This window comes from Bacidia gigantensis (assembly GCF_019456465.1).
Source record: "Bacidia gigantensis strain McMullin 20006 chromosome Unknown contig_134, whole genome shotgun sequence".
Lineage (NCBI taxonomy): Eukaryota > Fungi > Ascomycota > Lecanoromycetes > Lecanorales > Ramalinaceae > Bacidia > Bacidia gigantensis.
The window spans coordinates 498,148-521,436 of record NW_025408593.1 but is presented as its reverse complement, the minus strand read 5'-3'; the positions used below and the strand labels follow the sequence as shown (position 1 = coordinate 521,436).

Genomic DNA, 23,289 nt, shown 5'->3' with positions numbered 1-23,289 from the left:
CTCAGGCCTCGAGCATACGCACCGCCGCCATAGGCGCCCCCTTTTCACGAATCTCGTGGTGTAAGTGCTTATGGGTCAGCAGCTGCGAAAGAATCTGGAGCGGTGCGCCATCAGGGTGCATATATGAGACGGTCGGAAGAACTGCAGCCGTATATGACACTTGATAAGGTAGAGCAAAGAATGTTCTAGGATTATATTTGTAAGTGCGCGGGGGATAATCCACTTCTGGAATCTTTGTCACGTTTGGCAGGCCCGCCAGAAATTGCTGCAACGCCCTTTCATTACTTGTGGTCGCTTCCTGTCCGCAAGTAATAGCGACTCTAAAGCACGAAGAGTTGGAAATGGCCAAATTCTGGATTGTTCTGAGTTTTTCAATCACATCCCCAAGACCCTCGGATTCTGCTCGAGAAGACAGGTCTAATACATGTTGAGCCTGCGTCAAGCCCCCAATTTGTTCATTGTGCAAACCATTCATCGATAGGCCTGCCTCCGCGTAGAGACGAGCATACGAGTGGCCGGAGCCGGCAATATTATCCAGAGCGCCACTGGCATCCGACTGAAGCAATTGTCGGACCTTACTCTCAGCTTGTGGTCCATCGAAATTAGTCTCGAGTAAGACAGTTCGTAGTAATTCGAGCATGTCTGGTATGTTATTGTCTATTGCATACCCCGAAAATGACAGGCCCTCTGTAGATGAGAACTTGTCAGTTGGGGCAGGCGATGTGTGGTAACCAATACTTATACCGCCGGTCTTGAGCTTTATCATATCCTCGAGCTGTTCCATGCTTTTGTTCTTGTTACCTAGCCGCATTACCGCGCTAGTGAATAAAGGAAGAAGCATACGAAGGTCTGTTGGAAGATCATCAAACCGATGAATAGCCCGAAGGTACGTGAGCCCATTTGTGCTTGTCTCTCGCCACTGTACTTGGACGGGTCCTTTGGCAATGTCTCGAATTTGCTTTCGATCCATTGAACGCGAAATGTCACTAACATGTAAGGTAGGTAGGGAGCTTAGATCTTCATCAGGGGCTTTAGCTTGCTCTTCGAGAAGCTGTAACTCCTGCCGTTCCAATAGCTTTGTGGCATCAGCACTGTTGCTGGAATTCTTTACAACTGCGGAAATCTTTGATGCTAGTCGTGCATTTTCCTCCTGGACAAGCCTAGCAGCAAAATCCTCTGATGGCTCCATCGTGAAAGTAAGAGTGTTATCATTGAGCAGATACTTTTCCACCAAACTTTCCAAGTAGCCACCCTCAGAGAGCTTACGCTTGAAAGCGTGCACAGTATCATTCCAAGCAATTGCATCAAATGGGTCAATGCCATTGAACCACCCAGGTTCCAAACGCTGCATCAGGCTCATGCCAAAATCTGCTGCTTTGTGCTTCAACGAAAGCTCAAGCTGGTGAAGTATACCTTCTACTTTTTCCAAATTGAAACCGTTGTTATGAACCTCGCGCAGCTTGTCCTGCAACACGGCCTTGACCTTGGAAACGTCTTCTTGTCGAACTCCATTCAGACCAACAGAAAAGATACCTACCTTCGATGATCCATCGAAACCAGTGTTAGGCGTGAAGTCTGGACCCAGGCCGCCCTCAATGAGAGCTTGATAGAGTGGTGATCCATAACCGCCCAGAAGGAGGGAAGAAATTATGTTGAGAGAGAACGTCTCCAAGACATTGGAAGTGTCTCCTAGAACCCATGAAGTAGATGTCTTGTACTGCATCAGAGGATCAAGCATGGAGTCTATTGGCCCTTTGACGGTACAAAATATCGGACCTTCCTCTAAACTAATGGGCGACTTGATAGATGCATCAACTGACGTATTGTTGAACGTGCTCAAATGCCGATCGATACATTTCGCATGATCTGCGACTGGGATGTTTCCATAGGTGAAAAGCTTTGCGTTGCTTGGATGATAGTGCGACGCATGAAACTCTCTGAGTTTGTCATACGTAAGATCGGTCATCTTTTGAGGGTCGCCCCCAGAATTGTTGATTGCAGGGCAAATGTGATCTTGAAATCGAGTGTAGTACAAATAGCTAGCATCAGACATCTGTCCCTTCATCTCATTGTATACCACTCCTTTAAAGACAAGCGCAGAATCCGTGCTTTCGGCCTTCTCATCGGAATTTCTTGCCTGAGGATTCTCAGGCCCAATCCTCCAGCCCTCTTGTAGAAAATCATTCTCTTTCAATAACGGATGCAATGTCGCATCCAGATATACGGATAACAGGTTCTTAAAATCTTGGCGATTGGTCGTTGCGAACGGATAAGAAGTGTGATCGGACGACGTAAAGGCGTTCATGAAATTCGAGAGCGATCGCCGCAGCATCTTGAAAAAAGGATCTCTGACAGGATACCTGACGAGGGTCAGTCGTGAAACTCGGCTATATCGTATGATCCTGACCTTTGACTCCCGCACAAAGTGGTGTGCTCCAGGATATGGGGCACACCTGTTGCATCAGGCGGATTCGTCTTGAAACCGATCGAGAAGACGTTGTTTGTGTCATCTCGTGCAACATGCAGATAGTCTGCTCCCGTTCTTTTATGCTGTAGATGCAGAGCCGTGAGCTGTAGCTCTGGTACGTGCTTTATTCGGTGTAGGTTGAAGCCATGTAAAGTATCTCCTGGTCTAGGGTAGCTATCCTGGCCAGCTATGGTAGCATATCCTCCAACAGATGGGGAGATTGATCGCAATCTTGGCCTTACATAAGCCCATACTGCGTGATTTGGGATCCATGATCTGACCCCCCTGGTAGCCAGCCGTAGCATATTACTGCTTCAGCTAAGTGCTTCAGCATAGAAATCTTGATGTTAGCGGCTCGTCGGCCAAATTTGATGCCGCCAAGCGATGCATTCCAATCTCCTCAACTCCGAATGAGCTTGCATGATTAGTTACAACTCTGTATTCCTGACAGCGATACTATGACATTGCTTGGTATAACATCTTCAGATTCGTATAACTACTAGTCGATACCTGGAACCATCTATCATCTAAGATATCTCCCCTTTTCGTTCCCGTCCTGCCCACCTCTCGGCCGCCCCTTCTCGTCTCGTTGGTGCACACGACTTCTGTCTTGCCAAATCAAGTTCCCGGGTTCTTCTATCTATATCATTTCCGAGAGTAGCAACAGTTGAGTTGAGGCATTGGGTGGTGCTGGAGTAACACGCGGAAGGATTACATAAAAGAGCGCATACTGTGTCATAAAAGCTTGGACAACGATGAGAGGTCAAATAAGAAAGCGGAAGACATAGACTCAGCAGATCATCCTTGATTGAGCATTCATCATTTCTGGCTCGTCTATACATCCACCGCAGTCCAGGATATACTTAACATGGCTGGTCGCGGCTCGCAGGCGGCTCCCTCCAGCCAACATGCTAATGCGAATCACGACACCTCACCAGCACAAGACAGTCTACCCGATATGCCCGCAAATATACCCGCAACAGTACCTCCGACAAACAAGAAGGGCAAGAATAAGAAACAAACAGATGCGAATGAGGTGGGAAAGGCCTTGGCGGCCAAGATCAATCAGCTTGAATTGGATGCTGCAGGGGAGAAAGACCAAGAACTTGAGATCGGTGGGTTTTCCTCCAGTATCGACACCAGAGAAAGCATTCTTGGTTGTATGAAAGAGCTTGATCTGCCACAAGATATGATTGCTCAAGCGATGAGACTTCTGAATGCCGATAGCAATGGCAAGGCGATGTTTCGAGGAGGGCCACCAACCCCCGAGAAAATGGAACCGCTCTTGGCTGATCTAGCTGGCGTGTCTGACTTGCTCTCTGCTTTGCCCAACTTGTTTACTGCGGCGCAACAGAAGCTGACTACGTTGCCCCCTGGGCTTGTCGCCACTTTAGAACGAGAAGTCAAAAAAGCTACCCGAGACCTCACCAATCTTCTGAACCAAATGGATAATCCTATGGCGAAACTTGAGACGCTGCAAAAGAAGTACTCCGACTTGCTGTCAGACATGAAACGAATGGACCGTGAGAATGCGAAAAACAAGAAGCGCGCCGATTTATATCAGAAGGAGAAGGATCAAGGCCGTTCGCAACTCACCAAAACCGACGCTGTCAAGACGAAGCTAGAAAGCGTGTGCAGAGAGCTGCAACGAGAAAATAAAAAGCTCAAGGTCAGTTCAAACACATTTGCGGTATTCAGATCTTACTTGAGACGCTAATGAGGGTATTTCAGGAAGAACAAAAGCGCATGGAGAGCGACGAAAAGGCCAGTAGAGAAGAGTTGAGTGATCGAGCCGATAGCCTCTTCTGGGAACTTGATGAAGGCTTGGCTAGGCAAGAAAATCCACCCTCTCAATCAACAAACCTCGAATCAGATGAGCAGTGGGTGCCTCTCCTGTCCGCTCTTCTCCAGTTACAGGTCTGACTTTCACCCAATAGATTTCACCAAAGATTTAAGACATTTATTGACCAGTACGAACTTCGAGAATCACATATTGTCAGCATGTTGAGGACCAAAGACAGCGAGGTCCATTTGAACATCGCAAGGGCAGAGGAGCAGAAAAGACGAGCAGATAATGAGACGATGAAATGTCGTAATTTATCTACGCAGGTATCTACATTCTCGCAGACCGAAACCGAGCTGCGAAGTCAGCTTAATATATACGTGGAAAAGTTCAAACAGGTCAGTAATGTTTTCGCCTTTTGCTGCTGGAGAGGTTCTTAACAATCTTTCTTATCGCGGAATTGTACGTCAGGCCTTGCTCCCTGGCTCCCTTAAAACCGCGCTTGCCGCGGGCGACCAGGCTCGCTGACGACGGTGTATCAAGCAGGTCGAAGACACATTAAATAATAGTAACGATCTTTTTCTAACGTTTCGCAAGGAAATGGAAGAAATGTCGAAGAAAACCAAACGCTTAGAAAAGGAAAATCTTAATCTTACACGCAAGCACGATCTTACGAACCGAAACATCCTCGAGATGGCCGAAGAACGGACCAAAGTCAATAAAGAGATGGAACAATTACGGAAGAAAAACAACACTCTAGAAAGTCTCGTCAGAAGAATGCAAGAGCAAGGTAGAGCTCCCGCTGGGGTAAAATCTGCGCTGGAAGGCGACGGTGACGACGACGGCACCGAGAGTGAATACGATGAAGAGGACTATGAGGAAGAGGGAAGTGAGGAAGAGGAAGGTGAATATGACGACGAGACTGAGGACGAGGTTCTGCACCAAGAGGCTAATGCAGTATACGGACCTACTCCACCTACTAATGCCGCAGCACAGACGCGGGTTAATGGTGGAGTACATCGCGGTGTCAACGGCGATGTCAACGGGGTAAAGTCGAGCATTGCAGTCTGAGGTCGAATTCTCTGTGCTAGACAACCTGTTGTTGCATATCCAAATTTTAAGCAGCCATCTCTCTCATCGTATATTGAGCCAGAAAAGAGCTTCGCCTCCAATGAACCACATTCCAAGCGCATTACGTTAGATTCACAGCTTGCTCCCTCCTCCCCGCTCGACGAAGCCCGACACTCGTCCCAAATGCTCAACCGCCTCACTTGCCATTCCCTCCACAATCTCCCTCGCCGGCCTAATATCCCGAACAATCGCACTGACCTGACCCATCAAGTAGGGCAAGTCCACGTCCTTCCCCTCCTCAAAATCTTTCTCCATAGGAACAACTCCATTTTTACAAAGCCTGTTCACTTCTTCCGCCTTCCCCTCCCAATCGCTTATGTACTCATTCTTCCGCACCCTCAATGGCCTCCCACTGACCACCAGCGTCCTAACTGTATCCTGCCAGTCCGCATCCACAACAGCCTCTTTATGCATCTGACTGCACCCCGCTTCACTTGACGCCACGAAGCGGGTGCCGACCCATACACTCTCCGCGCCTAGCAAAAGTGCGGCAGCCAGGCCTCGACCGTCGAAGATACCGCCCGCCGCGACGACAATGCCATGCTTTGCTTTCAAGAGAGGGGATGATACTGGCGCGCAATATCCACACAAGCGGGCACTAGAATGCTCATAGGTATTTCGCCTGTGTGGCCGCCTCCCTCTCCGCCTTGAGCACACACGATGTCGACCCCTTCGTCAAATGCTTTCACTGCATGCCGAGGATGGCCGACCATATTCATTACTGGTATTCCTGCACTGTGAAGGCGATCTATAACGTGTTTTGGCGGCACGCCCACAGCAGAGACGAACAGTGCTGCTTGCTCCTCTATCACGACGTCGATGAGGGCGTCTAATTGGCCTTGGGTGTAGTCATGATTCGTTTTTCTGGCTGTCCCACCAACTGCTGGGAGGGCGAGATCGACGCCGAAGGGGAGATCCCGGCTTATGAGAAGCGATTTGAGATCGTGAATCATTTCGCGGAGTTGTGTGGGCGAGTAGCCGAGTCCGCCGATCGTACCTAGACCGCCGGCATTGGTCACGGCTGCTGCCAATGGGGCGGTGGAGCAATGCGCCATGCCAGCGAGAAGGATTGGGTGAGTAATATTGAGGAGGGTAGTGAGGGGTGTTGTTAGACGAAGGGTGAAGGGGACCATGGTGGATCTAGTTTGGGAATCGATGAGAGCTAGCAATGATTGGGTTGATGGAGTTTTCACGATGGCGACATCGAAGAGTTGGAGGAGCTTTCTCGATAGATTGATCGAGGTCGGGAATAAACTCATAAAAATGCCGAGGTCCGATTGGGTCAAAAGGCCGTGCATACATGAGCATCTTCAAGGCATTGAGGCATTGAGAAGCTTGTTGGAGCTTCCAAGAACATTTCCACGTAGGGCAGGGTGGCGAATACTGGCATTCACCTCACCGTACAAATCTTGCGCTCAAACTTGCGAATGCGTCGGGACTGTGTCGTCCATTATGGTTGGCGCCAATGTCAACGCTCTCCTGACTAACATGCCGTCCAATAGCGGGAAAGTCGGCTACTGCACTCGGTTGCTTGTTAAGTGATTGCTGAAATGGATTGTTCGTGCCTGCTGTTGGCTGTATCGGCATCGTAACACTTCGTTGAGGCGGATGAATGTTTTCAAGAAGATGTTCATGACTTGTATTGGAATTTGTTTGAGTATTCGTACCGCTTACCAGAGGCTGAGGTGCTAGATGTGGAGAATTATAAAGAGACAAAATGCTGGATTTGTCAAGTCGTCCAGGCTGTAGAGTCTGTTGGCCGTATGGATTCCAGCTTGGATGAAATTGTGGCTGACTCTGTATGTTGTTCTGTTGAGGGGCCGAATGATAGGGCGGGACGCTGAAACTGTTTTGGGATATCTGCTGTTGCGATATCTGTTGCTGAAATGCACCTTGCTGGGGATTTGGTGAGTACATCTGTGGCGGGGTTGGCTGATATGCCATTTGAGCAATTGGCATGGCGTTGTTCGGCATGAAGAGGTCATTCGAAGAGATTGACGGCGGTTGCTGAGTATAAGGGGCATATGCTACCGCAGGTGCAAGAGATGATGGCTGTACTTGTTGGAAGAATGGATTATGGGTATGAGACACCGGGCTATTCTGCTGCGCGTACGGATTTGATGACATGAATTGATGCGGCGCCTGTTGAACAGGCGGCGTCATCGTTTGTAGCCTTGACTCTTGTGGATGCGGCGGTAGATTGGGATATCCTCCAGTCGCGTTAGGGAACAGGGGCTGTTGCGAGATTTGCATATTTGAAATGGCCTGGTTCATGGACGCCATCCCACCATGCTGATCGCTGGAAGGTGCGAATGGATTGTAAGAAGTCGCCTGCGCCTGATACGGATTTGCCGTGCTCGGATTTCTCGAGGCCGGTTGCTCAGTTGGACTCGGCTCGCTTTGCTGACCCCAAGAGGATGTGTCCATGTCTGTTCTGGGGCCATTGTGAGTTGGCGACTGACCGCTCGTAGTATTGACGGTAGATGTATTCGTTGATACAGGCTGACTAGCAGCAATTGTAGTTGTTTGTAAGGGGACCCTTGCTCTCGAATTTGGCGCATTGCTTTCTCCCAGCCTGACCAGCTGTTCTATAGTTCGTTCGACATTGCCGCTTAGGCCCTTCAAGACAGCTACATTGCGCTTCTCATCCGTGAATCCCATGTCTCTCAGCTGAGCCAGCTTTGTGTCCAAATTGTCATTGTTGCCTCCTACCATCGCCCCAAAGACTCTTGATTGCTTGTTGACGCGGAGGGGTTCATCACCCCATGCATTGCCAGCTCTTGGAGAGCGTGGTGGAGACGTGGGGCCATTTTTATGTGCAGGGAGAGCTGATGAAGCGCTCCGCAATCCAAATCCAAAACGTCGTCCCGGCTTTGGTGGGAGAGGCGGGGGTTGGTCTTCTGAACTCCGTGTGCTTCCCGTATCATTTCTGACGGCCGGACGAGTGTTACCATTGACGAACAATTGTTGGTCGTACTTCTGTCTTATAAATTTCTCCAAAACTGAATCGACCTCGTCCACATCTAGCGGTATTGGTGGCTTTGTATTTTGAGGGTTGTAATTTCTATTGCTCTTCGAGTTTCCGTTGCGCTTCATACTCTACGGATAGATCAGAATGCGTGTAATCAAAAAGTCTCGAATCAATCTTCCTACATCAACTTGCTCATTCGACCAACTGTCCATGCTCAAAGACTTGACTTTTGAGATGTGGGTCCCTAATTTTCGATGCAATGAGGCGCACCTCATGCAAAGAAATATACCAAGCTATTGAAAGTAAGCAAGCCAGATGACAGCGAATAGACGGCTGGGTCATTGCTCACACTCCAGCTGGCCCATCCTGCATTCGCAAAATCATCAGCCATCTTTCTCAGCACCATTGGTGTCTTTGAGCGTACCTGGATTTCTTGCTCCACAATCAGCGCATCGATCGTTGCCCGGGACAGTCTTGATTAGCTCTTGCAGAGCTTTCTCATTCCGCGCCTGCGTGCGCTTGCTTATGGCGGCCATAGTCATCCGAACTGGGACTCGGAAAGCGGGATGGCTAGTGAAGTGAACGTATCATGATAAACGAGACATCTTTCAGCATCAAATTAACGATGATCAGCGGATGCGAGCGACAAGGGACACCAATTAGAAGTACAGAGCATACGGCTGCCAAAGGTGGACAATCGATCTCGCAAATCTCATCTTGCAAAGCATGCAAGTCAGATTTATGCCGCCGAGGGTCGGTTAGTCGGAACATTGCCGCGCCAAATTGATTTCCTAGGAGTTCCAGGGCTGATGGGTTACCTAAAGGCTAGCTTATATGGCGTCCTCCAGGCTTACCCTTCCTAAAACTAGCCTTATAACTCCAGCGCCGAAATTCTGCGCGGCAATAATGTTCAGACTAACCGACCCTCGCGCCATCCAAATCCGGCTAGGTGTATGCAACCTTGTTTGCCCCTGAATTGCACACTCGGGATTGGATCAACCAGGATGGCAAGGATGGTGATGCTTGGACGTCATATGTGGTACAATGAATTACAAATTCGTCATGACACCCTTAATATATCCTCATATTTCGTCCTCGATTTCTCTGGAAGCCCTCGAAAATCTCGACTTCCGTTTGTCCTTGAAAACGACAACAAGGCGAATTTAGCATCGCTTTACAGTTAATATCACCGGATCTGCTGCGTGATTGAATTGACATATTATTGGAGCAGGCCGCCTTTTAGCTCACTGTAGATATGAGAGCATACATCGAAGACACCGAAAGCAGTTCATTTCTGAGTCAGAAGATCACAGACGAGATACGGAGTAGAAAATTGCAGGACATGACGTTTTCTCAACGTGACCAGAGCGAAGATCATTGTTTTTGGTGAAATGGTAAGTACTGAAATCAAACGGCGAGTATCCATGCATTTGGGATGTTATCGTCACCCACGCAGGAGAGCAGCAGAATCTTTGTATGCTTTCTAGGCTATAGATCATCTAGGATTGGATCAATCTAACATGGGAAGACCCACGCTATGAGTAAAGTCTGCTTCCTGCCAAGCCCCTGCTTCGTCTCTTCCACCGATAATGGCCCCAATCAGTCTGCACCTCTATCATACAATCGAGCATCTTGACTGCTGGGCTTCTCCTGTCGACTTTGAAGCAGCTGGCGTATGTGACTGATTTGTTTAGCTGAATTTGGTGGGCTTGTCCTCGATCGGAACGTCGCTGCCCGTGGTGCTCTTGTACTTGTCACGGATGAAGTCGCTAATCTTCTCATCCTTCGCTTGCTCGACAGCTGACTCATTGCTCTGATCGCCCTGGCCCATGAACTTCTCTTGGACAAAGTCCACACCTGGGATGAGGTATCAATCCGTGGGGCCGTTAATATACGACGGTCGAACCTACCTTTGTCGAGACCGTCTTCGTTTTTCTCGCTCTCCTTTCCGCCACCTCCAGCCTCATTCAACTTGTTACCGATGCCGCCAAGGAAGCCACCGCCTCCTTCTTGCTTGCCCTGATCGCCGCCTTGGCCTTGCTGCTGATTGTTTTCTCCGCCGCCGAGGGAATCACCTGCTTTCTTGATGAAATCCATGATTGCTTTAAATTGAGACAACGAGTTATGGAGAGAGGTTGCGTGGTGAATTCAGTGTGAGAATATAGTCAAATTGGTTGAGGACTTCGGTTTCAATAATGTGAACCAAGTAAGGTGGGAATAGCTGAAGTAAACAGGAAGGACCGAATGCCCCACTATAAATGCTTGGCGTGAAGTGGCGGGGTTGTCCCCTCGGTCCTGCGCAAGCCTGCTTGCAGATTCAGGCACGACCATTGGTATATCGAATTTGTGATAAAGTACTTATACAGGCGCCCGTCTCGGGACAGCCGTTGTCCCAGACCAACCATTGAATCCTGAACTATGTGGGTCACAGTGGGGAAGGCTGAGCCGAGGGGCGCCCAAGAATACACGCACTTGTTGTCCGGTGATGTTGCTAAGAGAGGGTAGCTTCAGCAGCCAATGTCACCAACCCCAGTGACTGTTGTCACGGGTTTCCTCGGTAAGTGTTTGTTGCTTCAATGCATGAATGAAGCCTGACAGGTAGACTAGGTTCCGGGAAAACAACCCTCATCTTGAACCTGATCCCTCAACTTCCCCAGAGCTACAAGCTTGCACTTCTCAAGAATGAATTTGGTGATCTTGAGATCGATTCTCAGCTTGCCTCTTCGTCCGCCATTTCAGGCGTTCGAGAGTTGCTAAATGGGTGCATCTGCTGTAACCTGGTGGGCCAATTAGGGGACGCTCTAAACACTCTCCGGAGAGATGTCTCTCCAGACCGAATCATTGTCGAGACCTCTGGGAGCGCATTTCCTGCAACTCTCGCCATGGAAATCAACAGAATAGGGAGAGAAACTGGAGCTTTCGTTCTGGACGGTGTCGTCGTCGTCATTGATGTGGAGAATTGGAAAGGGTACGATGACACGAGTTATACGGCCAAGATGCAGGCACGCTACACCGATCTAATTGTGTACAATAAATGGGAGTTGGTAGACGAGAGAAAGTTTGAAGACTGTCGTGACCGGGTTGGCGACCTTGAAGTACAGATAGCGGACGTGAAGTCAGAGAAAGGCATAGTTGACAAAGAGCTCTTGTTAGGTCTTGACAGCGCGCTAGCCCGAGTAGACGGCGAATCTCTCATAAATCGAGATGAAACGAATCATCAACACGCAAAGGATCACCAAAGCGAAGTTGAACTCCTGACCATAACGCTTGGGGCAAAAAGTGATCACCCTCAGGCGGTCGATATTGATAAATTAGAAGCCTTCCTCTCCTCTGCTCCAAAAGACGAAGTATATCGTATCAAAGGTCTCATGTTCGTGAACCGAACTCCTCGTTTATCAGACAATTTGTCGTCAAGCAAACCGGAAGACTCCCACCAGATATGTAAATATGTCCTCAATTGGGCGTTCTCCAGATGGACTTTCACGCCGATTGAAACAGAGGCAAGCAGTCCTGAGAAAACGCCTGGCGCTCGACCCATAGCTCGTCTGATCATGATATGTGCACGTTACGAGGCCAACAAATGGAAGAAGCTGATTGAAGAAAAGGGTGGTATCTGTCCTGAAGATCGAGATGTAATGTACGATCTAGAGATCAAAAGACTGATTTAGCCATTCTTGTAAGACAACAGAGGTATGATTCTTGATAATAGCTCAATCAATCGCGATGGGAGGATCATATATAAAGGACCAAGTCAGCCGGATGTGGAAAAAGCGATGCTATAAGTCAATTATCTTTCGTCACTAGGTGGAGCACTTCAGGTGAAAGTTATCTTCTGTTTCGTTAGGTCTCTGAACATGTCATCCAAGACCTGCCTCTTCCGCTTGCGTTCGTTGTCTTCGCTATCAAAAACAATCTCGGCTTCTTCACGGTCAAGCTCTAGTTCTGCTTTTGTTTGCGGCTTCCACGCTCTGATCAAGCCGTCAGAGTGAGCGGAGTAATATTCAATGTTACCAGCTCTCCAACAGAGCGAAGTCACCCTGTTCCTAATACTCCGTTGACCAGCGGCTCCCTTAGCTTGGGCAACATTGATTTCGGGAATACGAAGTCTCTTCAACAAAGTGCCTTCGAAGAGATCGAACATGAGAATCTCCTTTTCATTTGGGTACAACATGAATCCCTCTCCAGTCTTGCCCACGTAAGTAGGTACTAGCAAAGGGAGTAATATGGACAAATTGGTATTCTTGATGATCGGCCCAAAATGCGCCAGGGTATTTGCTCCTGTAGCCACATCCCATACTCTCACCCTTTCATCATGACCTGATGTGACGATAACAGCACCGTCATCTTTCCAAACGACCCCATTACAAGGACCTGTATGTGCCCTTCCATGAGTTCTAGCTCTGGCCTTAGACCCGAAGCCGTCCTCTCCTCCCATACCTACAGAGTCTTCAAGGTCTAGCACACCAAGGCAGCTTGCGCTACTTCGAATGTCCCATAGTCTCACTGTATCATCCAACCCACCGCTGGCTAATACAAACTCATCTTTTGGACTCCATGCAACAGATAACACAGCACCTTGATGCCCAGCAAGGGAATGTGCGTTCGCTCCTGATCGTAGGTCAACCAGCCTGACGGCGGGATGTTGCGAGGCGCAAGCCACAAGCAAGTGATCAGCGATAGGGGACGATGCGTGACTATATAGAATAGAGTCCAAGTTGAAAGATGCAGACACAGCGAGAGTCTCTGTAGCATAGAGCTTCAAAGTATGGTCGTAAGAGCTGGATAGGAACGCCTGGGAATCAAAGGGATAGAATGATAGTTGTGTGATTCCAAACTTATGGGACGATGAAGTCTTGTCTGCTTTCCCTACAGGGCTGTAAGTGCTTGCACGAGTGGTGCCAGACACGCTCTCAAGATCCCAAAGCAGTATCGAGGAGTCAGAGCCTCCACTTAGCATATACCGTCCCTCGAAGCGATCAATCGTCAGACAGTTGACACCAGCCTTGTGCGCCCAGGTTGAAGATTTCTCATTGTCATCTGGTAACTTTGCCTGAGCTTGGTAGCTAGACGCGGTAGTTCCATTATCGCTACCATCGAACTGGATGCCAGGGGCGGCTTGGATAGCGTGAAGCAGCTGCGAAGTCTCGATTTGCTGGACTGTACGCTGGCTGAGAGTTCCTGCTGCACGAGCGAGAAGATGTTGAGACATACATCAGTGCTACAAGAACTGAGGAAAGCTGAAGCATGTTGAAAATTGAGGTGCCTGTGCGGCACACGCAAATGTGAAGTCACATCCTTTTTTGTTTGCACGTAGCACGAACACTCATCATCTATTCCCAAAACAAGTAATGCCAAATCCTCAGGAGCAGGCCGGCCAGGGGCTGCTACCTCAGGACTCATCGGGTACTCGAGGCCATGCTTCCAACTCGCCAAGGGAGTCGAGGCGTCAAGCTACCGTCTACGATGCTGTCGCCGGTATTCTTTCCATTCTTTTCCCCAACCGAGTTGACTAATGATTCTTAGGTCGCGTCTCCAGTCAGCGATTCATTCCAGACCAGCTCTACTTCCCTTCAACTAGGGATACAACGGATAATTCGACAATCCCCCTGCCGCCCGATGAAGTGCTATTCCGCTCTCGCCCCGCTCCTGAGCGTTACGAGGAGGACGATAGATACTGGGGAAATCGGCATCTACTTCCTGGCCAGTGTTTGCCAGAATCTGATCTACTGAAGACGTTGCACACATACGTGTCGGGTTTCTACGATAGGACATTTGGAGAAGACGCACATATAAGCCACGAAAGTCTAGATGAGAGCGCTCTAATGGCGCTTGGGATTATATTAGAAGAGGCTTGCAAGAACACGTTGGAAGACACTGGCGATCTAGCGCTCATAGAAGGCGAAGAGATTGATCATAACAACCGTAGAGGAGTTCAAAACCTCAAGGTTGAGGAGGCAGAGCCGTGTCACGGGAATCGGCCAAGTAAAGCGGCTGACACTGAGAGCTTTAGCGAGGAATCAAAAGCTCCCAAGCAATTTCGAAAACGACGGAGACTGAAGTGAAGAAACTATCAAGCCTATGGTGGAATGATGGTAAATCCGTTCGAGAGCCTGGTCTGGAATATTTGTAAGATCCTGTCAAAGCCTATGGTCAACACGACCCTTCTCCAGCAGAGCCAATTCAAAGTTCAAGACGGAGAGAAAAAAGGCATTTGTTGATATTATGCTTCAAGGCAAGCTATGTAATTGTATGTATAGAAGAACAATCAGGACTGCGCATGCTAACAATTTGCAGCGTACTAACAAACTTGCGTCGTCGTAGAAATTGTGCCTCTGCGCCTTCGAATTCTATCTGCGACATTTCATGGACCACGGCTTTGTACGCCCAAGAGGCTGGTGAGCTTGGTCATCGAATGCATGAACCGCCAGCGGCGACCCATATACATATGACGTGTCGATTTCGTCATCTCCGTTGATGGGCGAAGGCCGTGATAGTCCAACGACACGTCCTCGAGATCAATCAGAGTTCTCCGCTTTCCGCAGTTTTCGGAACTCGTAGAGTGGCTTTTCTGCGAAACTTCGCATTCAGAGATTCTCGTCCCACGATCGTCAATATATCCAGACTGGTTCGGTTGCTCTTTCTTCGAGGCACTAGTTCCTGATTCAAAGTCATCCCTGGGCAGCGTGGGTCGGCAGTTCCTCTTTTGACCCTCTGCTGCACGCTCCTTTGTAGTCAGAGGCGTGCCGTCCTCCCAAACTAGTTGAATGCAACATACCGGACAACCGGACTTGGCCAGTCCTCCAAGGTTCTTCTCTGCTCGAAACCACTTCCAGATACATTGACCTCCCACGAAACATCCACATGGGAGTTCTACACTTCGCTCATGACTGCGAATACATCGCTCAGTGGTGTTGTATGGGTAACGGCACAATACACAATCAAGAGGAACCAAAGCTGGTGGTTGTACACACCTCAAGGCCAGACAGAATTTGAAGATCTTCATCTCTCTGTCTATTGGGAGTGCATTAAGGGCTCTTGATGGTAGCGGCCATTCGGAAGTTGCTGATGCCGTCGTCGGCGCAGATGGAACGGGAGAGTCGGGGATTGAGTTAAAGTCATTCCTTGACATCTCCGGCCTAGGTATAAGGTGGTGGTGGGGCAGCTCCCTCAGGCGGCACGCAGGACGAGCAATGGTTTCTGATTTGCTTCGATGGCTGCTTCCGGATCGAATGGTCGTGTCGCTTAAAGACCAGTTCACATCCGACGAGGATACATCTCGCATCGTGTCTGAATAATTGCCGTTCCCTTGAATGGATATTGGATGCGAAGCAGGGCACGAGGACACGAGAGGTTCGAGAGTGGTCCCGGGAGGCAGGTCGTTGAGAGAGATGCTGCGACTCAGACCACTGCTCGGAAAGCGCTGTTCGCTGACTTCTGTGCTCACGTTTGGCATGGATTTCGAGGCATTGGCATCCTTGCAGAGATACATATTGTTGGTCCTGGATGTCTTTAGGATTGGCACCTCGAAAAGGATATTGTAGTCGCCGTCAAAAGTAACAAAAATCTCTGGCGGATGTGCACGTAACGGGTGGACTGGTATGGTGTTCCGCATAGTGCGAGGGTTCCTATGCAACTTGTGACCGAATGATCGATATTGTCCGACTCGAGTTTTAACAATCAAATGTGGACCAATGCTGAATTTCCAGCCTCAATACCTACCGTCCGGCGAAATATGAAGCAAGCCATGAAGAAACAATGAGGCTTCTCATTTGTTTCAGACCATAGACAGCAATTGTTAGCATCTGCAGACTTCCCTTTGTTGACCGGAAATGACATAGAGAACACAACGTCTTTGTTCAATTGTTCTGTTTCGATATGATGCGAAGTGGCCGATGAGTGGAGGGCTCGTCATTATTGCACCATCACCGACTGTGAATTCACTCTAGGAATCGACGAAGTATCGAATCTCATACTCATCACTACTACGAAAGACAGTCGTCGTCAAACATGGCCAACCTAACCGAGCAGGGTCTTGGCATTAGCTTTTCGCAACCAAATTGTGAGCAAATAGATTCTGCCCTCTTCAAAGATCGAGAAAGGATTAGCAGCACAGATCTTCCGGACCTATTGAAAGACTGTGGAGACCCGATCTGCAGCTATCACAACGTCAAACGAACAGTCCACTTACTAGGAATCGAGAACGTGGCTACAAAAACGGCTGAAGAGACACTGAATGCTGATAATGAGATAGACTCAAAGTCGATCCTCGCAGCAAATCCATACAAGCAGACACCAGAGACCACGTACCAGCGGCGAGTACTTTGTGCACCTACCAAGCCACTTAGACACTCTGCCCAAACACTGGAAAACGCTGTTAGGGAGCTGTGGGACGCTCCCGAATCGATGAAAATACCAGTCACTTTTCACGAACCGTGGATTTCAACCGAAGACCAGTGCGATAGTATTGACGAGATGATTGCAAACGCAGCAAGTACCACTGACGAATTTTTCACCCCACTAGAAAGCTTCTTCCCGGATCATTTTGCTATAAAGATGTCCGAAGGTGATGCTGACAAAGCTCCAGGGAGTCACATGTTCGACATAGACGATGAGGATAAGGAAGTGGACATTAGCGAGCCAACAATTGGCTTTGCAGAGATCGCAGAGGCGCACCATATCGAATATGTTTCCAAAGGTATGGCAAAAGAAATAGATGTCTGTAAGTCGGCAAAATTGGCATAGTGCTCCCCTCTGATATGCACCGCATCTCGAATACTTCAAGTCAACCACTCCTTCTCCTGTACTCACGAGTGTTTGTTCGGTGCTATATTTCTTACTCAATCGACATGCATTAGTCCATTTCTGGCAGAAGTGCAAACGAGGCCAAGTTCGCTTACTGCCAACAACTCCATTGTGCCGTGGGTCTCACGTGACTATCGGTGCATAAAGATATATACAAGCCAATGTTTTGAGGCAATGATGAGACTAGTAAAGCATTGAACAATGATCTTCTCATCAAGGCGAACAACGACATTGTACGGTCTCTGTACAATGCATTTGCCCTTTGCTATAAGAAGATGCTAGTTCTAGTTGATCCAGCATACCAAATCCTAGTCTTTGCCCAACGAACATCTTACATACTACAGCTTAGCTTCCGTCTCTCAAACGACTCACACACGGTGACAATATACTTTGACGAAAGATGCCCTTTCAAACACAACAGCTCACTGAGGCCGCGCTCGCACGCTCTAGAATGGTTTCCCTCAATACACCAGGTCCGATGATATTCTCATTCATGGTTATTAGTCTCGACGACTTACCATCAGACCACTGTGGTTTATGCGGTAAGAGATACAGCATCATTGTATCGCGAGACGATCCTGACAGGGCCGGTACTTCCGCATGTGGCCATGTTCGATGCGTGGCCTGTATTGTCTCTCGTATGAATGCCGTTGGACAAGGACGAGCAGAATCTCCCTGTGCGGAGTGTGATGGCAATTTTACTCCAGGACAGATCGGTGTACCCATCGGCGTACCCTTCACACAACAAGGCGTAGACGCAGAACAGAGCTGGCGAGAACCGAACTTTCGAAGGCAGATGCGTCCATATACTAGACAAGACAACAAGAGTTTTCCCCAGGGCCTGCACAGGAATCTGAGCCTGACGGCCAAAAGTACCCCTACGTCGGACCTTAACGTCACATTTGCGAGGGCCACTGGGCCGGCGCTACCCAATCATAAGGCTATCGAGGCTTTACGTAGCTCTTGGATACCAGATCGGCAGCTTGAGTCTTCGGGTGAAAGCAGTCGACCTCAGAAACGACGCCAACATCAGATCGCAGATAGCGAGAGCGAAGGCATGCTGAGTTCTCCCGTCGAAAACTTAAGTGGTCGATTCGCTGGCGGGCTGCAAATCTTTCCTAGTGAGTCAAAAACCATTCAGCCTCCTCGAAAGCGACGCAATACTCAGAGCACGGTGACCGAGACCATGAATTCTCCTTTGCAAGATTCTCCATACCAGCCTCTACCCCAAGGCTACACGACGAACTTGCAGAATAATCGACTACCGCCGATTCCAATCAAGGAGCAAGGATTTAGAGCCAAGGATAGACTACCGCCGATTCGAATTCCGCCAATTTCACTCAATGAGGATCTTGAAGCCAAGAATAGACTACCGCCGATTCGACTAACACCAATCTCACTTACTCAGGAAGGTCTTAGAGCGAAGAATACTACGGGCGAAAGCAAGCATGAGCACCACGTTCCTCCTTCCAGCCTGTTTCTGCCAATCAACTCCAAAGATGGAAAGACAGTCGATCCGAATTTCGTCAACAATTTTGGGAAAGCCACTGAGCCCTTCCACTCTCCAAAAGGTGCTAAGCCAAAGGATAAAACAACGAGTTCACCAAAAATCCACCAGTCAAAGCTGAAGGCCGGTTTGAAACGATATAACAAAGCAAACAACGTGAATTACACCTTGGAAGAGTTGGAAGCAGCAGTCATTTTGACACAATCCAGCAAGAGCCCGGCGAATCTTTTTGACATCTTGAATGAGTATTATCCTGTGTACGAACGAACAAGCCCTATGTCGCCAGACTTACAAAGAAAGTAGGGCGCAGCTTCAGAGGCAGGGGCCACCATGGGGAAGAGAGCGGAGCTCATCTAGAGCGCTTTTTCTTTTGTATGGATGAATTGCATGCGGTACGTGTTGACAAGCGTTCCTTAATTGCATTCCCTTAAAGCAAGAGATTAGGATATCAACAAAGAGAAAATAAAGGAAATTCTTAGAATCGATTCACTTCAACAGTGCACTTCCCCGTTCCCTTTGTCGTCAGACTGCATGGTGCTTTGTTACCAAGCGATGATTTTGTTTCGCTTTTTCCCATTGGAAAGTGTGACTAATTTGACCTACAGGCGTATCTCAACCTTGGCACTTTAAAAATGGAGATGCAGTTGAGCTTTGCGTTAAGCGATCAACATCAGGTCGAATGCCCCCGCCACTGTCCTACCGCTGCAACACTTGTCTGATGGTGGTCCAGCTCTTGGCGGTGATTCATTCATTACAAGTTCACTGAAACAATTTGCCACTCACACATTCACAATGCTAAGTGTCGCAGGTTGGCACAAGACCTTGACATCAAACAGGCCATCATACAGCACTACCTTTCTCTCGCTCTTCCCCCTCCCCATCATCTAGCAACTTCATGATGGAGTCACGACCAGAAAGTGATAAAAAGAAGTGGGCCTCGGCGCCCCCTCCACAGCCGCGTGAACAGAATGGCTCGAGCATCAACAGCCAGCTTAACGTAGCCATCAAATCTAACGACGATGACATCATCCTTTTTATGCAGCCCCAACGCCATCACTGCAGCACGATCTCGCAGCTCTCGGAAGGACTAGCCATGCAAGACGAGGACTTGCAGCAGCTGAAGACAAGTCTTCGCGTTCGACTGAAGCCAAAGACCCAAGACGAGTCGGAGGATCCGAAAGAAGACTACTTACGAGTGGCAGTAGTGAGTCTCTCTCTCTCTCTCTTATCAAGTTCAAACTCACTTCCTCATAATAAATAAACTGACCATCTTGGGATTGCAAGGGAAACATGCTCGAACGCATCGTCTTCTGGGACCAGGATCGCGCCGTGTCAATGGAGCAGGACTACGACTGCAAGAATCTGTCCATGCTACCCACCATCGAGGATCTTACCTTGTCAGATTCTCGGTACTTGATCGACCGGTTCAGAAAGGGCCTTTTGAGATTGAATGGATGGGACTGGCGACGGCAGTGGGCGACGCTGGATGAGGAGACTCTGAGGGGCTTGCTTAGGTACACGCTGCTGCATGCGAGGCCCGTGCTGGCGTGGGAGCTGGATCTGACCGCGATTTGAAGGAGGGTCGGATGGTAACCAGATCTTAAGGGGACTGGTACAGCCGTCATCCAAGGAGCATTTTCAAATTATTGATGACAGAAAGGGCGGACCTACGCGAGTGGCTTGTTCTGCTAGTGTGCTTGAGCATCCATCATTTTAAGATATTGCGCACCAATCGCTCCAACTGACTGGTGTGCCTTGCGGTGATCATTAAGCCTCTCGGGTGTCCTTCACCCTCAGCGACCTGCCTTGATCATTCATCTCCGCCTTTCATGAGACCGGGATGATGAAGCCGATGGTATCGGATGTCCAAGCGGACGAGAGGAACCCTCGTCTCAACCTTCTACGAGAAGCTTGCTGGTTAGCGATGACAAGGACATGTCTCAACGAGGGGTCCCGGGTTTGGTGACAACCTTGATGCGAAGAACATGTCACACGAGTTGCGTATTGCGTTTCGCGGATTCTTTTGCTGCTTGTCATATCAATCAAGGGCATGTCCGCTTCAATTCGGTCGTGGCCGGCTAAACAGGAGATGCCTTCAAAGGCTGAAACATGCCTCCGTCCGGCCCATGCAGGGCTGCCGTGGCGAAGCATGTCGAGGCTTCGTTTCTGATGATACCTACGGCGTGAAGACCCGTTGTCTCGGCTGTTTCGGCTGCTTCTTGATCAGACAGCTCATCTTGGCACATGAACATTTTCACAACGCGATATGGACTATAAAAGGTGCAACTCTCACTCAATTAAGATATGCAAGCCATTCTAGCATCAACCGAGCCTGAGTATCCAATTGTTATTGCTAAAGTATCCTCATCTTCTCCTCCTCTTCTTCTATCCATTAATAAAGATGCACCTCACCACACTTCTTCCTCTGACCCCCTTCGCCTCCACCACTCTCTCTCCTTTTCCATCCATAGCCTCTTCCCCCGAACGCAAGGCTCCTCTACCCTCCCCACCTGCGCCTCCGAAATCGAAGGCGACACCTGCAAATCTCAAGTCACAATCGAAGTCTGCAACAACGCCACAAAACTCACCCACGCCGTCCCTAACAGTCTAGCCAGCGAAAGCCCCGCTCCGGGTGGTATGCTGGTATGTGTTCCTCTTCCTTCCTTGTAGGTAAATGGCGACTGTTGTACTGATTGGTATCGGTGGCAGGCAATATCAACATTTGTCATGATACCACCAAATGCGAGGTTCTTGATGAGGATTATCCGTCTTATGTCTTAGGTGCCGAGGATGGGTGCTTCACTGGCGGTGGCTCGGGCGCATCTCCTGGGCCTTTCATCGGTGGGATCTATGCGCTTCCATAACGCAAGAACGGAAAGAGAACCTTTCATGATGTGTGCGTCGTAGAATATCGATCTACCTGTGGTGTCAAATAGGAAGCAGATCATACTGATTTCTGGTCAAGATTAACACAGGTTCCATCAAGTTGTGGTGACAAGAACGAAATTCACAGCTCGAGTCATTCTTAAACTTCGGATTCATTCTAGTCATCTCTTACAATCTAATGAACTTATTCTCATGTGATGATAGACTGTAATTGCTTCTTGTAGTAACACGCATGTTCTCGCAGCAACAAACGCCACCGGCGCTAAGCTCTTTTGTCCAATATCAAAAGACTAAATCCGCAGTCCCAGAAAGGAAATTAATGGAGTGTCAACACGCCGTGATGAAGGACCATTCCTAATCAAGAATTTCTCCAGATCTACCTTCGGGTTGTGCTATGGTTGAGGTTGAAATTGCGTTACCCGCTCCCGAGAAGCTTCCGCTGTCTTGTTGTTGCCGCGCGGTATGTAGGTATAGATGACGTATGTTGTTTTGCCATCACAGAGACAATACTCACTTTATCCTAGTCGAGATCAGAGATTCAAATCAATTCACTGAAGTCAAGCGATGGTCAACAGTAACCACTAGATCCGAACTTGAATAAGTATTTGACTTTTTCTTATTTCAGAACTGCTCTCAGTATAGAGTGTGAAAGCAAGCCTTCTTCGAGACTTCTGGGTCTCTATGGAAGGCAAATGCCATTCGTGTCAGTTCCAGTCGTAGACCCATGGAACAGAAAGTCGATGGCGTCGCTATTCGGTTTCCCCAGGAAATAAAAGCTTCTTCTTATCCATCGGAATTTTCATTCGATTTTAGGATCAAAATGCATCTGTTGCATTCACTAGGGAACTACCACCTTCGGCCATGTGAGGGTACGGCGTCCAAAAGAGCCTCGCCTCGAAAATTCCACTTAGATCCAAAGAAATCCTCCCTACCTTCCTCACGCCAGAAATGCAGTTTTGCCATAGGGCAAGAGTTGCCTGATACAATTGCAAGTGTGTGACATACTCCTCTGCCGGAGAGGAAGTGGCTGATATCAGTAGTGTGCATTTGCCTGCGGCTCTGAATGGAGGACGGTATGGTGAGCGGTACTCCCAGGGAACATTGGTAGCGTCTTTGAAAGCGTTGGGCACTGTCGCAAAATGCTTCTTCATCCATAAGGAGGTATTGAATATCGTCGGTATCGAGAGGCAATCTGCTTCAAACTCTGGCTAGAGACTGAATGGTGGAGCACCTTCATTTACACATTTAATCCCATCTGATGCTTCAAATGTCGGTGCTGAGAGAGCCAAAGCGATCAGAAAAGACCACCAAAGTAGAATATGAAAGAGACAGGTGGCCATGTCGGGGATTGGGAACTCAAGACGCGAGGTTCGTGGAGATATATAGCATTTTTGTAAAAGGTCTAAGAATAAATATGCGGAAGACGCGACAAATAGCGACCCTATCGGAATAGAGTTTGTCTAGATAGATTTGCAGAAACGTTTTCTCATTCCCCGTTGTTGAATGGTATCACTGTTTCCCTATCTCCCGTGAAGCCGTGATTCCGAATGGTTTAGACATGGAAGGTCGTAGACTTCGTTTGTCAAATAGCCCAAAATTTGCCTGTCGTAATGCCTTGGCTTTAAAATAGAGTGAGCGATGGAGATGGCGCCTCTCAACGGGAGATTAATTTCGCTGACTAGGTCTATGGATATTCTGTTGCAAGATAGCCATCGATTTCGTCTCATGATTCGAGTAGTGCC

At 48.7% G+C, this 23,289-nt stretch overlaps 10 protein-coding genes across 10 annotated transcripts; 5 read left to right on the top strand and 5 right to left on the bottom strand.

Annotated features, from left to right (window-relative positions):
* Position 1: 1 nt before the first annotated feature.
* On the bottom strand, positions 2-2,332 carry KY384_001910 (uncharacterized protein; the record flags this gene model as incomplete). Its single annotated transcript, XM_044810436.1, has 1 exon — positions 2-2,332. One exon carries the CDS (start codon positions 2,330-2,332, stop codon positions 2-4), a length of 2,331 nt encoding a protein of 776 aa, XP_044672410.1.
* A 1,003-nt stretch (positions 2,333-3,335) lies between these two features.
* Positions 3,336-5,321, top strand: KY384_001909 (uncharacterized protein; the record flags this gene model as incomplete). The annotated part of the gene is made up of 4 exons (XM_044810435.1): positions 3,336-4,136; positions 4,199-4,362; positions 4,405-4,648; positions 4,797-5,321. 4 exons carry the CDS (start codon positions 3,336-3,338, stop codon positions 5,319-5,321), a joined length of 1,734 nt encoding a protein of 577 aa, XP_044672409.1.
* Positions 5,322-5,453: 132 nt separating this feature from the next.
* KY384_001908 (uncharacterized protein) lies at positions 5,454-6,514 on the bottom strand (the record flags this gene model as incomplete). Its single annotated transcript, XM_044810434.1, has 2 exons — positions 5,454-5,924; positions 6,041-6,514. The coding sequence occupies 2 exons, from the start codon at positions 6,512-6,514 to the stop codon at positions 5,454-5,456; spliced, it is 945 nt and encodes a 314-aa protein (XP_044672408.1).
* A 262-nt stretch (positions 6,515-6,776) lies between these two features.
* KY384_001907 (uncharacterized protein) lies at positions 6,777-8,477 on the bottom strand (the record flags this gene model as incomplete). Its single annotated transcript, XM_044810433.1, has 1 exon — positions 6,777-8,477. One exon carries the CDS (start codon positions 8,475-8,477, stop codon positions 6,777-6,779), a length of 1,701 nt encoding a protein of 566 aa, XP_044672407.1.
* A 1,565-nt stretch (positions 8,478-10,042) lies between these two features.
* Positions 10,043-10,449, bottom strand: KY384_001906 (uncharacterized protein; the record flags this gene model as incomplete). Its single annotated transcript, XM_044810432.1, has 2 exons — positions 10,043-10,209; positions 10,263-10,449. 2 exons carry the CDS (start codon positions 10,447-10,449, stop codon positions 10,043-10,045), a joined length of 354 nt encoding a protein of 117 aa, XP_044672406.1.
* A 420-nt stretch (positions 10,450-10,869) lies between these two features.
* KY384_001905 (uncharacterized protein) lies at positions 10,870-12,020 on the top strand (the record flags this gene model as incomplete). Its single annotated transcript, XM_044810431.1, has 2 exons — positions 10,870-10,909; positions 10,960-12,020. 2 exons carry the CDS (start codon positions 10,870-10,872, stop codon positions 12,018-12,020), a joined length of 1,101 nt encoding a protein of 366 aa, XP_044672405.1.
* Positions 12,021-12,166: 146 nt separating this feature from the next.
* KY384_001904 (uncharacterized protein) lies at positions 12,167-13,561 on the bottom strand (the record flags this gene model as incomplete). The annotated part of the gene is made up of 1 exon (XM_044810430.1): positions 12,167-13,561. The coding sequence occupies one exon, from the start codon at positions 13,559-13,561 to the stop codon at positions 12,167-12,169; it is 1,395 nt and encodes a 464-aa protein (XP_044672404.1).
* Positions 13,562-13,700: 139 nt separating this feature from the next.
* KY384_001903 (uncharacterized protein) lies at positions 13,701-14,414 on the top strand (the record flags this gene model as incomplete). Its single annotated transcript, XM_044810429.1, has 2 exons — positions 13,701-13,827; positions 13,876-14,414. The coding sequence occupies 2 exons, from the start codon at positions 13,701-13,703 to the stop codon at positions 14,412-14,414; spliced, it is 666 nt and encodes a 221-aa protein (XP_044672403.1).
* Positions 14,415-16,359: 1,945 nt separating this feature from the next.
* Positions 16,360-18,964, top strand: KY384_001902 (uncharacterized protein; the record flags this gene model as incomplete). The annotated part of the gene is made up of 3 exons (XM_044810428.1): positions 16,360-17,071; positions 17,326-17,387; positions 17,555-18,964. The coding sequence occupies 3 exons, from the start codon at positions 16,360-16,362 to the stop codon at positions 18,962-18,964; spliced, it is 2,184 nt and encodes a 727-aa protein (XP_044672402.1).
* Positions 18,965-19,559: 595 nt separating this feature from the next.
* On the top strand, positions 19,560-20,236 carry KY384_001901 (uncharacterized protein; the record flags this gene model as incomplete). The annotated part of the gene is made up of 2 exons (XM_044810427.1): positions 19,560-19,865; positions 19,946-20,236. The coding sequence occupies 2 exons, from the start codon at positions 19,560-19,562 to the stop codon at positions 20,234-20,236; spliced, it is 597 nt and encodes a 198-aa protein (XP_044672401.1).
* Positions 20,237-23,289: the final 3,053 nt, after the last annotated feature.